Source organism: Marmota marmota, unplaced genomic scaffold (assembly GCF_001458135.2).
Source record: "Marmota marmota marmota unplaced genomic scaffold, marMar, whole genome shotgun sequence".
NCBI lineage: Eukaryota > Metazoa > Chordata > Mammalia > Rodentia > Sciuridae > Marmota > Marmota marmota.
This window is the reverse complement of record NW_025999977.1, coordinates 8,880,566-8,895,998: the sequence shown is the minus strand read 5'-3', so window position 1 is coordinate 8,895,998 and position 15,433 is coordinate 8,880,566. Positions and strand designations below refer to the sequence as shown.

Sequence of the window (15,433 nt, the reverse complement as noted above, 5' to 3'; positions counted from 1 at the left end):
TCATATATATTCTTCATATATAAGAATATCTAGATATTTTATGTATTTTTTAGTTGAAGATGGACACAATACCTTTATTTTGTTTATTTTTATGTGGTGCTGAGGTTGCTAGGCAAGCACTGTACCACTGAGCCAAAATCCCAGCCCAAGAATATATTCTTTATACATAAAATATATATTCTATATATATATGTATATATCTATATATTTTCTATTTATTTCTACCACTTGAATTTTTCTGTTTTCTACTTCCTGGAACCTCTATTTGACAGAGCACAGAACTTGATAGGACTTATTTCATTGCTCTAGAATTGGTGGTAAGTCAAGCTGAGTACAAATAGGTGGTAAGTATCTCTCATTTTAAAGAAAAACTCTCAATAATTGAAGTCTTACTGCTTCCAACCATACCCAAACACCCTCCCCATCTATTCCCAGGGTGTAGGAGTAGAAGCATGAGGAAGGGTAGTGAAAAAAGAAATTGTCAACATTGCTATAAGCCATAGTACAGCATCTTTTCTATATGTTCCCTACCTCCAAAACCAGGTAAGATATGAAGGCTGAAAATCACCCCTTACAAGAACATATGACCATATGAATATGAATCTCAATTGCTGGATATTTTTTAAGTGGCTCCCTACTGATCTGCCCAGTACTACTTTAAATTCGGAAAGAAGAAATAAAAAGAGATAGTAGGGTGGAGTGTGGGAAGCAAAGTAGTGTTTACTCTGTCCATGTTGGGTAGAAAGGAAGTAGGAATTTTTCATTAGCCAAATAATTCTGTGAAAGATAATTATTCGGCTAATAATTATAAAGTATAAGCCAAATTGCTAATGTTCCACCTAAGAGAGCAATGTTTGGAAAGAAAGACTCTAGTAGCAAGAGTTTGTGGGATGTATTGCCAATTGTAAGAGCTGGGGTAGGGGGAAAACAAGCAAACTCTTTTATAAAAAGAGGACACACACACACACACACACACCTTTTTTTCCCACTTAGGATGAAAAGACTATTTTTCCTTGTCATTATATATATTGCCATCACATCTTTTAATGAATGACTAATAAAATCCTTTTATATTGATTCTAAATGTATCATAATTTGACTATTCCACTATTAGTGGCATTTGAGTTGTATCTTCATTTTTATAATTAAAACACTGCATGGAATATTCTTGTGTATACAGTGCATATTCAAAGCAACTTATTTTACATTTTGTGTAAAAATATATTTTAAAACCAGACACTATTTTATTCCATTTGGAGAATTTCAAAAGCTCTAGCTGAAAAGCAGATCTTTAAGTTTTGGGGCATTGATTTGACAAGTAAAGTGATAAAGGGAAACTTCTTCCTCAGAAGGATTTGGAAATTAGGTGGTAAGTATCTCTCATTTTAAAGGTGAGAAATGTGTGGTTTTAAAAAAATATAGTCCCCGTGAGAAAAGATTAAGGGCACTTCTAGAACCAAGCAAAGAGTAAATAAGTGTGGTTTGCTTTTTCTTTGGCACTACAATTATGGTATATTAGTTATCTTTTACTATGTAGCAGTACACAGTACTGAACATAGCTCAGTTAGGCCATTCTTCTACTGGTCTTACATGGGTCATTCATGTGGTCATTTTGATCCATTAAGCAGTTGACTAGAACTAGATAGCCTAAGATGGGCCCCAACACATCTGTCAATTCGTACCATTTGTCCTAAAGGGCCTCAAATGGAAAAACTTACATTTATTTCATGTGGCCTGTTATTTTTGGTAGGTTAACATTGGCTCCTTCATGCAGCAGTCTCAGAGCAGTATTCCAAGGGAGGAGACTGAAAGCTGAAAAGCTTGAGGCCAAGGCTTGCAAGTCATTCAACATCACTTTTGCATGATACTGCTGAATAAAGAAATCCATCCATCCAGCCCAGACTCCACTTCTTAATGGGAGGAGTGACAAAGTCGCACTGCAGAAGAGGTAAGACACAGGGATGGAAAGAATTGTGATGGTGTTTGTAAACAACCTATTGTAGCAGAACTTAGAAATCCTCCTTTTGTGTTACAAAAGTAAATTTTTAAGTTGGTTATTTGCCAATTTATTGTTTCCTTTAGAAATAATAGGGGAACATCTAAAATCACACACCTATGTAGCAGTCTACATTGTTAAAGCTGATTTTTAAGTATCTCAGTTGATAACTCATTCAACAAATTTCTTTTGGGTACCTATTATGTGCCAAGCACTGTGATTTGCTCTGGGGACACAAAGATAGACATGGTGCTTGCTCTCAAAGAGCTTACAGACTGTGGAGATAAGTACTGAAAAAGTAACAACAATAAATCAAGAAATGGCAATAATCTGAGATTAATATTATAACAGGACAATATGGTAAATCATTAGTTGAGTTCATACCCTCTGCCAACCCTGAGATATCTTTGTAATAAGCTCAGCACATGTGAGGCCCTGGGTTCGATCCTCAGCACCACATAAAAATGAAGTAAAGATATCGTGTTCACCTACAATTAAAAAAAATAAATATTAAAAAAATAACTCTATAAGAGGCAAGATAGGTTATTAATCATTATCCTTATCTTTATATGAGGAAACTAAGGCTCATAAAATTAGCCAAGTAACTTAACCAAAATTACTCAGGTAGTAAGTGGCAGAATTCAAAATTTTAAAAACAGGCCTCTTTTAGAAACTCTGTTTTTTCCAATATACTCTTTTGCCTCATTAGACACATATATTGTTATGAGTACCTGAGAAACAGAAAAAACTCCGACAAATAAACAAATGCTTAGATAATGGTATATGTTGTGTAGGGATTCTGCTGAAGGGACTTCAGTGTTTACAGCTTTACAGATTGATCATATAATGTACACTATCTTACGTAGAGCACCATCTACAACAAGAAACGCTGCTTATTTCCCAAATCTTTCTGGACTCAGAATCTAGACTGTCATTTGGATTCATCAGATTGAAAAAAAAGAGTCATCTTAAAAATATGACATAATATTCCATATCTAAAGACAACAAAAAGGTTTAGATGAAAATGATTATAACAATTTCCACTACAGAATGAACTGTACTATACCCATTTTACTAAGCAGAAAATTTAATCAGATATATACACAACTTGGCCTCAGGAATATACATATCTTGCGCTCAAGAATTTATGAACACATACAAATGTGTGTCAAAATACATATATAAAAGTACATGAATACAAAAATTTAAAATAATTATCAGTGCAATTTTAGTATTTATTCCTTCACACTTAGTCTAACATGGGCTTAAAGAAAGTTTTGGTCTATCTGTATCCTTTTCTCTTTCATTATTCTATTACTCTATTTGTGGCTGTCTCTGATCTCCATCCCATGCTGGTTTTAGAAAGGCCTACATATCAAATAGCTGAAAGTCTCTAAATTTGTCTGTGATGCTTCTAATCCTGCCAGTCTTCAATAAGTTTATTTCTATTATTTGAATAATCTGATTTTAATTCATTACTGTACTGATCTGTGCAAAGCTAGAACTTTGTTGACCTCTAATGCTTTCTCGGTAAAACTCTGGATGAAAGTCACAGATAATTGAGAATGGCCTGCCTCCTGGCAGTACTCTCTGCTCCAAGTGTTCCCTCTTTCTCTCTCATGTGCTGCCCAGCTAATGGTGGGAAGGGCAATACAGACCAGAATCTTCTAATAGTATTTTTGTTGGCTTTACAGCTGTGAAGACTGATTAATCCTTTCAGGCCTTGGGGCAGACAATTTGGGAGCACCTGGCCTGGATTACTTTAGCTGCTAGCAGCCGTTACTAGAGCATCTTGGAGGGTGACCAAAGAGGAGCAAAATCTCCAGAGTGTCATAGACAATGAAAAACGTCCAAAAGTTCCACAGGCGTCTTATCCAAGGTGAATAGCAATGTGCTTGGGAGCTGGTTTCTGGAGCACAACCATCCTTGGCTGTGCTCAATAGATTGCCAACCGCAATGGACCTCCTGGATGGTGGAGCCGTGGTAGCTCTGAAACTCTAACCTCACTGACACCAGATACTTCTGATTGTTTCCAGTTGACATATCCTTTTAACGGCATCCAAAGTAGTTTTGGTCTGACTAATCCAAGAATGCATGAATATTTTACAAATGAAAGCTTCATCATTATTTTAAAATACTTTCTCGAAAACAGTTCAACTGGATTAAAAATCCATTTGCCTTATCACACTCAATTTCTCCATTGCATCTGTCAATTAAAAAGAAAGAGAATGATCTGTTGGACTCTGAATATAATTTCAACCATCATACAGTTTTGAATGGTTGCAAATTTTATCACCTATTTGTGCAAAGTTTCTCATGAATAGTAGCAATATTAGTTTTCTACATATAAATATGACCATGCATGGCTTATAACATATACCCATGCTCTTATGAATCCCAAATAGGTTTTTCTTGATGTAAACTAATGTCTGCAAGGTTGTGCTACCTCTGGAGGTTCTCAAGGAGACTCCACTGTCTTCTCTGGTTTCGGGAGGACATTGGCATTCCTTGGCTCATGGCCCTTCATGACATCGCCTTTTCTCCCCCTGCTTCCACCATCCCACTGCCTTCTTCCTGTCTTCAAATCTTCTCTGCCTATATTTTATGAGTGACTTGTGGTTACATTTATGGTCCACCCAGACGGTCCAAGATAATTTCTCCATCTGAATATCTCTAATCACATTTGCAAAATTCCTGCTACCATAAAGGATGACATTCACAAGTTCCAGTGGTTAGAAAATAGATGTCTTGCTTTTTTTCCTTGCCAATAATGCTCTCACAAACATGATGAAAGTTCCTAAGACCCGCCAGATGTTCTGTAAGAAATGTGGCAAACACCAACCCCATAAAGTGACACAGTACAAGAAAGGCAAGGATTCTCTGTATGCACAGGGAAAGAGGCAGTATGACAAGAAACAGAATGGCTATGGTGGGCAGACTAAGCCAATTTTCAGGAAAAAGGCTAAAACTACAAAGAAGATTGTGCTGAGGCTTGAGTATGTTGAGCCTAACTGCAGATCTAAGAGAATGCTGGCTATTAAGAGATGCAAGCATTTTGAACTAGGAGGAGATAAGAAGAGAAAGGACCAAGTGATCCAGTTCTAAGCTTCATTGTTTGTTTTGTTATGAAAATAACAAAATGTTGAGGTTATCTTCACTTAAAAAAAAAGAAAATAGATATCTTTGGAGATTGTTATTTAGCCTACCATAGTGACAACCAAAAATTTGAAAAGGTTATTATTGGAAAACTTGATCAGAAACTATGTGTAACTAACTATTCAAGCATAAAATCAGATTAAAAAGGGTTATGTTCCTTCAGACAGGTTCAAATTTCCCATTTATATACTTGAAAAGATTTTACCTTAGAGTTTTATATAAATTTAATATTTTCTTTATTACTTTGCATTCATTTTTATTTTCATAACATTATATACATTTACAAAGCAAATAATTCTTTAAAAAATTTTAGATGTTGATGGACCTTTATTTTATTCATTTATTTATATGCAGTGCTGAGAACTGAACCCAGTGCCTCACACATGCTAGGCAAGTGCTCTACCACTGAGCCACAACCCCAGCCCCATAAAACAAATAATTCTTTATGTGCCCAATATAAATGTCCAAAAATTCTCTCTAAGTTATCCCAATATGCTATATAAATTTTATAATTTATTCTCTGAGTCATAATGATGAAAAGGTTAGGAAACATAGCTTTACAAGTTTAGAAAACTAGTAGAAATGCAGAAAAGAAAAACTGGAGGTGTGAACTAAGTCCTTATCTATTATGATAGGAAGCCAAAATATAATGCCTAAAATCAAGAAACCAAAGAAATGTAATTTAAGAAGCATAATGCAATATAAACGTTTAGAAATATAGCAGTAACTATCAGATGAAAAATGGTTGCCTCTAGGGTATAGGTTTGAAATAAAGACAAGCAGGGCAGGAGAATACTGCTCTTCATTATGGGCAGTTTGGTATTACTGTATTTGGATTTTTTTTTAAAAAAAGATATGTACCTCTAGTGAAATTAAAAAATTAAAATTTAATATAAAATGACACCAGAACTTGATGTTAATATATCACATTTTTTTCCTGTGGTCTTTTCTCTCTATATAACATTCTTCTTCTTTTTCATTCTAAAGAGGAAACACCGTTACTTTTTATTTTCTAATCATATTTCTCATTTAATGACATATAATTACTTAATTATCTAAGCTTCATCCAAAGAACAGTACTGAGAATCTTCTCTGTAATATTTAGTTATGGTGGTAGGTATAAAATGCTTAAAATGAATTCCCTAAGACTAAGTTAGGAAATAGAAATTCTTTATCCTTTGCTTCCCAGTGGCAGGAAACTTAATAAGCTAGACCAGCGGCAGAGATATTTGGAAAACTATCAAAAGTCATTTGATGGAAAGCACAACAGGGAATCTTGAATATAGTTGAAAGAAGAGGAAAAAATGGGATTAAACTGAAATCTCGTCTATTTCACAGCTCTTCTCTATGAGGATTTCAAAGTCAATAATAAGTAACCTCATTATCTGTACATATATCACTACAGTAAAGTAGAATATTTATTCTGTCTTAGGACTTTAGTAAGATATGTGTTATTTCTTATTGAGTTTTCTTTTTATATTTCTAAACTGTGTTCACATAATGATCCATGCTTATTAAAAAGTATATAATATGTTTTTTATGTTTATTCCTGGCCTAGTCACTGAAGTAAAATAATTCTCTGCCTCTATAATCAGAAGGGGATCTGGAGGTATAGTGTGGCACATGGCTGAGATAAAACAATGGCATCACTACTTCTCACCAACACTGTCCCCTGGAGAACATGCAGGACAGAACCACCAGAAGACATAGCAAGGACCTGCCTTCTTCAATTCTTTTTTTTTTAAGAGAGTGTGAGAGACAGAGAGAGAAGGAGTGAGAGAATTTTTTAATATCCATTTTTTAGTTTTCGGCGGGCACAACATCTCTGTTTGTATGTGGTGCTGAGGATCGAACCCGGGCAGCACACATGCCAGGCAAGCGCGCTACCGCTTGAGCCACATCCCCAGCCCCCTTCTTCAACTCTTAAAGGAAAACCTAGAGGGAAATTATTGATAAATGTGAATGAGATAATGTGTATTGTGGTTAAACTGCATTCTTTTGAGCCTAATGACTTAAAACCACTGAGAAGAAAGGCTTATCAACTCTTCAGATAGCTATCAGTAATATGAAATAACTCCTTTTTTTTTAAAGCAACTCAGTTTGAAATAATTGATACTGTTTTGATATAAAAGTTATATAACTCTCAAATATAATTTAAAAATCACACTGTGAACAAATGGAAGGACATGTCACAATTTAAATTCAAAACTTGTTTCAGCAAACTTCCTGATTCATTACCAATAGGGTGTTGGCAACAGGAAAGAATGTAGTCTTTCTCTTCCTCAAGTATTTGGAAACCCCATTCATTTTTAGATTACTTGTTCATCAGCAGTCCATCTCATAGGTATAATTTGGTATCTTTTACAGTAAGCCCTGTTTGGTTACCTTTTGATTCAAGCAGAGTGCCCTATTGTTAAATCTAGTCAGTAACTGGCATCTGCTGACAAAACAGTAGTCCCTTTTGCTTCTTTCATGTGGGTGGCCTAGGATTTTAGATGGAGTCAATATTGAGTGTGGGCAGCAGTCCAGTAGATAATTGTTGCCTGGTCTCTTGGCGCAACACTTTGGGCATGACATAGAAAATTTTATGTCTATGACATGTTTCCTCAAAAAAAAATAATGTACTATTTTATTTTCTTGAGAGGATAGGGAAGGGTAGTTAAGAAAAAAATAAAAGATCACACACATTGCTGACTTGTATACTTATTTCATATTTTAGCAATTTCTAAACCACCTCTTACTAGATAATGCTAAAGGTGGAGAGTTAGCAAAACTTACTGTAAAGTCACCAAGGCATTGTATTTGCTGTTATTATTGTATTCTTATACTTTGGACTAGGTTTAAATTCTGGGAGGAAATAACTGAAACTTAAAAATCTTTTCCTCCAAAAATGTCTTATTTATGGTTCCCAGAGAGTAAAGAGCAGGATACAATACTGTGAGTTAAAAAGATTTAGTGGCACTAAAATGGTCATTCAATATATACTAATGGATTGCTTGCTGTGTGCCACTATGTCAAGCACTAAATCTAAACAGGCACAAAAAAAGAATGCTCAGAAATATGGCAGCAGATATTGTTTTCTTGTTGTTGATAGAAAGTTCCTATCTAGAGAAAAGGAAAAAGATATGGTGAGGTTATATTACATCCCAGGACACTAGACTGGTTAAACCAATCTGAATTTTCTCATGTTTCTATGGGGAAGTAGAAAGAGGAATGAAGAAAATTAGAGGCAGAATTTATATCATCCTTGGATGGTAGCATATGGTCCCAGAGAAAAATTGGCTTGCAGGCTTCTTTTTAGTTTGCAATCCATCTCATTCCAACTCCTTATCCCTGCTCACATACTTCTTCCTAGCCTTCCATTTTCATCCTTCTTGAGATTGTCCCTCCCAAGTTTTCTGCAAAGGTTTGTACCCTGTAGGGATATTACATAATAGTATATATGAAAAAAAATTAAAAACACATACAGAGAGACATACCCAGAGTAGGTAATTTTTCAGGGGCTGAATTGTATGAGGAGAAATAGGCAATTGCCTTTAAGCATGCCATGGCTCCATGGTCTTGAAGAATTAGTTCTCTGGGGGAGTAGGAAGCTGTTTTACAAAGACCTCAAGGGTTCTAAATTTAAGTCTCTGTATAAAGAAATTCCATTGGCAGGACATTATTTGAAAGTAATATTTGGGAATATGGCTTCTAGAGAGCGACTTCTCTTAGTGTTTATAAACACTAAAAATGAATAGCTCCTTTTTTGGGGATTTCTTGAGGCATTAATATACAACATCCTTTGGTACTATATCTTGATATATAATCACTCATAAATCAAGATGTCATTCTTGGGAATTACTAACCACTTTTGCTGCCATTAAAAACTATTTCCTTTCCCGTAATCATCAGTGAAGGTAGAAAACAATTGATCATTCGTAAACCTTGTATATTAAGAGACTCTTCATTGTCCCTTATGGGGACAATAGGCTAAGTAACCCTTGGGGGGGGATCCTTAATTTTTGGTAGTATTTGATTCTTAATTGATAAATGCAGTTCATTCAGGGCTGGAATAATTTCTGTACTATTAACAAAAGACGTAGAAATTCTAAGACGTCTCCAATGCTGTTAGTAAGTTGTAGTTTAGATACTTCTCTGGTCTCATTTGGGGGTAATTAGTTTTATAACTGAGAGATTCTGGATGTACTCTCTTTGGATTCCTCATTAAGAAACACAGTACTGGGGCTGGGGATGTGGCTCAAGCGGTAGCATGCTTGCCTGGCATATGTGCGGCCAGGGTTTGATCCTCAGCACCACAAAGAAAGATGTTGTGTCCGCCGAAAACTAAAAAATAAATATTAAAATTCTCTCTCTCTCTCTCTCCCTCCCTCTTTCTCTTTAAAAAAAAATCTAAAAAAAAAAAGAAACAGTACCAATGCTCACTGGTCTTTTGTGTTGTTTTAAGAACATTTCCATATGAATGTGTGGAACTAAAAAAAAATTATAAAGTTCCTTTGTTTAGAGAATGAATCATTTAAAATTTCTCACTTTACCATTGTTGAATAATGTTGCCCAAAGTCTTAGATTCTTTTGGAAGTACTTGATTTATTGGAGACACTTAAGAAAGGCCGCTAACAATTCATTTGTCATAATTTATGAGAGTTGTTTGCGTCATTCAGTGTAAATGTTAAGCCTGAGATACACCCACTGACAGGCACGCTGAGGTATTACACGTAGGTGGGGTTAGTAATACCAGGTGTGATTTGGAGCTCCCTATCACAGTCCCCAGGCTAGAGTCAACATTCCATTGTTTAACATTCTCTTTGAGGACTTCAAGGATCTACCAAAAGGAAAGCATCTCTTTTGATGATAACTTGAGCCATTTCCACATTGATCAGAAAAGTAAAGGCCTATTACAACACAAATCTCCACAAGGATAGGATGGGGCAAGGGAGATAGTAGTGATTCTGGTGAGGGAGCCTTGACTCCTAAAGCCCTGCTCTTGTTAGGCCACACACATCCCGCTGCTTATTTCTGAACGCATCTTCACCCTTCTCAAACCAGACGCGTTGAGTAGAGTTAGGGTCTAAAGAGAAGGTTCAGGGCTCTCGGTTTGAGAAGCTGCTTTGGCAAGTTCTAGCTCCGTCCTCCCAGGTTTCTTCAATTCTTGGTAAGGAGGGGCATTTTTTACTAACTGAAAAAAATATCCTCTGGTGCTTACGTTCTCTCCTTTGCTGAAGTATACGTAGAAGACAGGAAGTGTTACTGGGCAAATAGCCTTTGCCCTACCACTACTACAGGCGCGGCTTCCACGCGCGGGATTTCCGCGCCCGCTACAGCGCCCGCCCACGCTGGGCTCCCTCAGGCGGCACAGGCTGCAAATGCCCCGCCCCCTGCCACCTCCGCAAGTCTCATTGGCCAGGCCCTGCGTTAACCTCAGCTCCGGACTGGCGGCTGCGCATGTCGGTCTGCTTGGTAGGTACATTTCCGCATTGAGGGGGGCTGCTGTGAATGGAGGGGGAGGGGAGGTGTTTGGGAGAAAGTGGGGGTTTTGGGTGCCGGGATCCCGCAGTCGGGTGGGTAAAGGGGGTCATCAACTGGGCTGCGATTGCTAGCGAAGGACCCAAGGTGTGCATGTGTGAGGGAAAAGAGGGAGAGAGAAGGGTGCCTCAGAGGTGACATTCAGCCTGCGAGTCTTCTTCCCGGGGCGCCATAAACGCCCCCAATTTCCCAGCGGCTGAAGGAAGACGGGAAGGTGGGTCTTGCTGGCGGCTGGGGAAGGGGCGGAGTTGGACTTCTGTTGACCCCCGGGGGGATGTGCGTTTCCCTCTCCGAGAGGTGTAGAACCCAGTTCCTCATCCGCTGTGTGGTCCCCGAGGCCGAATTCGGGAAAAGAATATGCAGGAAGGGTGGGGGGCCTTCCCCGGGGAGTTCCAGGCGGGTGCACAGGTCGCCGCTAGCCCGGGGTCTCTTAGTGTCCTGGGGGGAGGGACGGCGTAGCCTTCGGTCTCCCTGGAAAAAAGCCGCAGCCGCTTTTGCTGCTCCGGGCGAGAAGGCGGATACCGAGAGGCCCGGGTCACTTGGCTTGCCCGAGTGCGGAATTCACAGCGCCTCCTGGTCCCAGGATATTTATGGGCTGGTAAAAATGGTTGCATCGCCCCGTTTGCCGGCCTCACGCGCCTCCCTGACCCTTGCTCGGGCCGGAGCCACTGTTGGCTAAGATTTTCCGGGGAACCCGCCAGTGGCTGGACGGTGGCGCTGGGGAGGGGGCCCGCGGGGGTGCGGCCCTTGGTGTCTGCTGCAGTCCAGCCCCAGAGGGCGTGGGGACCGAGGGGCGGTGAAATAGCTGCTCTGGGTCCGCCTCTTTCATTGATGAAATTTAAGTTCGTGTGGTTTTTACCTTTTCCGGGAGTCTCCAGCTGGCCCTGGTTTGTGTCAGGAGCGCAGTGTAGCCAGGAGTTCTAGGCAGACTCCGTCGCACCAAGTTTCCGTCTTTTGGAATTGGGGAAGGGGTTTTTTTTTTTTTTTTTTTTGTTTGTTTGTTTTTTTTTAACCGCTTTGAATGAATACTCCCTTAAGTATCCAAACATTCGAGGAGCAAGAACACGTCGGTTGGTAAAAGCAGGGGAGGAGGAAGAGAGACCTGCCCAATAGCGAGACTCCTCTAGAAATTAAAAAAAAATATATAAGCCAGAATATTTTAATAAAACCTTAAAATGTCGAGATTTGTACAAGGTAAGGCATGTTGCTTCTTATCTCCCGGGTTGCTTCAGTCGAATATGGGTACTAGCAATCGAGAGGTTGGTGGGTGGAACTGTTCATTTGAGATACCATTTGCCAGAACCTTTTCGGTAAATTGACATCTGAGCTTCCTTGAGCAGTTAGCTGGGTTGGCGGTTCAGATACGTATACTATGCCCCGGTGCCTTCTTGGGTTTAGTTCTGCCTCCCTGAAATCAGGTTAGTAGTACTCTGGCTCCCCGGATTGTGACCGCAAATGATTTAAAACAGGATTTCGTTCGCTGTTCTCTCTTCCTCGTTCTTTTGGGGGGTCGATGTCAAGGTAACTGTGTATGGGGCGGAAGGGAAGGGGAACTTGGAGGGTGGGGGGAAGCAGGTGTGTTTTCCAGGACTTGAGAAAGCTTTAGTGTTCCTTGCTTCTGCTGTTTGTGTGTACGTGGGTTGAGTCTCAGATTCATTTATTGCGAAACCGGGAGTAGCCCATAGAAGCTGGAGGTCATTTCAGCTGGAGAAATGACTTTGCTGCATTGCTATGTTTATTTTTTCCTTCTTTGAAATAAGAAAAGATTATTAAGATTTCTTTGAAATTTGAAAATTGCCCTGTAAATCACATGTATATTAAAGCGTTAGAAAATGCCCATCAGCTGAGCTGAGCATACTTGTTCATGTGATTATATGTGTGTGGTGTACACGTTGAACTTAATGCTGCTTTAAACCTCTTTCACCAATTTGTAGTATAGGATTTGCCTTCTGGTATGCAAGTAAACCCTTTCTTTGCAGACCCCAGCTGGTGAAAGCATCAGCCATCTTGCTGAACATAGCTAGTAAAGTTCAGAGTCACTTAATATGATTCTCAACAAATGTCCATGTACTTTATTTAAAAAGTTGTGGTATTAATGTCCATCATTTGGCCCTGGAAATAAAAATTCCCTAGTGAGTTCTACATCACTTTATTAACTCTTATTTTCAGTTTTGGGTAATAGATTAAGAGAATCTGTGTTATGGAAACAGATGGGACCTGTGCCTGCCTTCAGCACCAAACTCGGAAATGTCACTTATCATTAGACTTTCAGATTCATATTATACCTTATATGTGGTGAGAAATGCTTCTTTATGTTCTGATTGAATAATTGTCTTATTCGAGATTAGAAAAGCAGAGATAACTTAGAAACTTTTACTGGTTTGTAACAGTGACAGTATTCAATACCGTAAACGCAGTGTTTTAAGCAAGAACGCTAGGAAAAAGACAAGTCCCTTCTCTTTAAAAGTTAGGAATATAGGCTGGGGCTGAAGTCTCTGGCAGAGCGCTTACCTGGCATGTGTGAGGCACTGGGTTCGATCGATCCTCAGCACCACATAAAAATAAACAAAGGCATTCTGTCCATCTATAACTACAAAAGAAATTTTTAAAAATTATTTTTTAAGAAAGGAATATCATTAAACTCAAGATATTCCATATATTTTAAAATAGCTTGCAAAATCAGTGTACTGTAATGACCTTTGCTCTTAAGGCTAACTGTTCTTAAATTCTAAATCAAGAGGTAATACCTAACAGTGGCTGTGTGTGTCTGTCATTGCTTTGTCATCCACCTTTTAAAAATAAGCTTTTTACTTTGGATTTTGTCTACATCTATAGAATAGTTGTACATTGGTCAGTTAAACTAAGAAATTAACATACATGCATTACTACTAACTAAACTGTAGGCTTCATTCAGGTTACTGTTCCTATGATTCAGTCCAAGATACCACATTGCATTTATTTGTCATTCACTTTTACCTTAAATGGTAGTTACCTTTTTTTTTAATAATTTTTTAATTTTTATTTTTTGGGTACTGGAGTTTGAATTCATGGATACTCAACCACTGAGCCACATCCCCAGCCCTATTTTGTATTTTATTTAGAGATAGGGTCTCACTGAGTTGCTTAGCGCCTAGTTTTTGCTGAGGCTGGCTTTGAACTTGGCAGTCCTCCTGCCTCAGCCTTCTGAGCCACTGGGAGTACAAGTGTGTGCCACCGCACCTGGCACCTTTTTATTTTTTATTTATAACAGTATATAAATAAGTATATATATATATAATTTATATATAATAAATATATAAAATAAGTATATTTTTCAGTAAGAGGAAAGTTAAAAAAATTTTTTTTTAAGTTGTAGATAGACACAATACCTTTATTTTTTATGTGGTGCTGAGAATTGATTCCAGTGCCTCACACATGCTAGGTGAGTGCTCTATCATTGAGCCACAATCCCAGTCCTGGTAGTAAGTTACCTTTTTAACTGGCAGTTTTGTTTTAAAAAAAATGACCCCTATTTACTTTTTAAACATGATTGTGCCCCTGTTTACTGTTTAAATTTTGTGCTTCAGGTGTGAGTCTTCTGTATGTTTAACTGCTGCTGTTATAAATGATACCCTAATTGGCTAATTGCACAGTGTCTTCACACATCAGTAGTCAGGTGTCAGGGTTTGGGATTTTTGGTTTTGAATTTTTGAAAAGCAAATCAAATTCTTTGATTTTTGTGTAAAACTTTCTGCTTATTAGTACTTAAGTGTGTGTAACTTCATTGGGGAAATAATGTTAGACCCCTAACTACTTGCATATTTTGTCTCATCTAAATTTAAGTGCCCTAAGATATAGATTTTTTTTTATCACCACTTTATAGCTGATGAAAGTTACTTGTTGTGTCCAAAGTTCACAGTTAGTAAGAAGAACTGAAATTTTCATATGAATGTATCTAAAACCCTTGTCCTTTCCAACATCTTATTTTGTTGCTTCTTACATTAAAAACTATAGAAATGGCCTGTTTCTCCAATTAGACATTTGTTTTCTGTCAGCAAAGATAATTTTATATAGTTTGGGGGAATATAGTGTCTAATGAGTAGTGGATGCTCTAGAAGAATTTGTTGTAGGTAATAAACAAGAAACATACAACTCAATACTTCCCATTACTACTTAGGAGGTTAGCTTACATTTTTGGTTGTACTTTTATAACACCTCAGATTACATAAATGGTGAGAAAGAGATAAGTGTATGGACTTAGGTTTGAGTCCTATTACTAACAGGTGATCTTTGACAGAACTTTTCTGAACTCCAGTTTCTACTTACATAAAAAATGGGTATTGGGCTTGGAGTATAGCTCAGTGGTAGAGCACATGTTCAGCATGCTCAAGTTACTGGGTTCAATCCCCAGCACCAAAAACAAACACTGGGTATTGCTATGCCTCAGAGTTATTGAGAAGCTGAAATGAGTTGATTATGCAAATGTGCTAGGCACATTAGTTGGCTAGGGAATTCTTTTTTCCCTAAAAAGATGATGGTGGCCTATCAGCATTGCTACCAGATTATGACCACCTGTCATCAGCAGAAATAAACAGTATTGCAGGTATGACAACTCTTTATTTTCCTATTCCAGGTTCATTGTTCAGGTCTGGGCACTTAGGAGTTGATATGTTTAGAAAGAAAGAAAAAGTGCAGGGGTAGGTAGAGGTGGATAGGGTAAAGCTTGGAGAGTGTCATTTCAAGTTGGTGAGAGTTTTTTTTTTTTTTTTTTTTTTTTTT

At 38.0% G+C, this 15,433-nt stretch overlaps 2 protein-coding genes across 7 annotated transcripts in view; both read left to right on the top strand.

Annotated features, from left to right (window-relative positions):
• The first annotated feature begins 1,752 nt into the window (after nucleotides 1-1,752).
• Ugp2 (UDP-glucose pyrophosphorylase 2) overlaps nucleotides 1,753-15,433 on the top strand; it is a 62,308-nt gene continuing 48,627 nt past the window's right edge. The window contains exons 1-2 of one of the 6 annotated variants that reach the window (XM_015479615.2): nucleotides 1,758-1,948; nucleotides 3,691-3,875. In XM_015479615.2, the coding sequence (XP_015335101.1) occupies nucleotides 3,836-3,875 (40 nt within the window). In that variant the 5' untranslated portion in view covers nucleotides 1,758-1,948; nucleotides 3,691-3,835. Of the gene's footprint in view, nucleotides 1,949-3,690; nucleotides 3,876-10,586; nucleotides 10,610-10,683; nucleotides 10,890-11,537; nucleotides 11,870-12,045; nucleotides 12,094-15,433 lie in introns of those variants that run through there. The other 5 variants (XM_015479616.2, XM_015479613.2, XM_015479618.2 and 2 more) reach the window with 5 other exon arrangements.
• Nucleotides 3,882-5,996, top strand: LOC107137243 (60S ribosomal protein L36a-like). The gene has a single exon (XM_015479619.2). It carries the CDS (start codon nucleotides 4,781-4,783, stop codon nucleotides 5,099-5,101), a length of 321 nt encoding a protein of 106 aa, XP_015335105.1. The 5' UTR covers nucleotides 3,882-4,780; the 3' UTR covers nucleotides 5,102-5,996.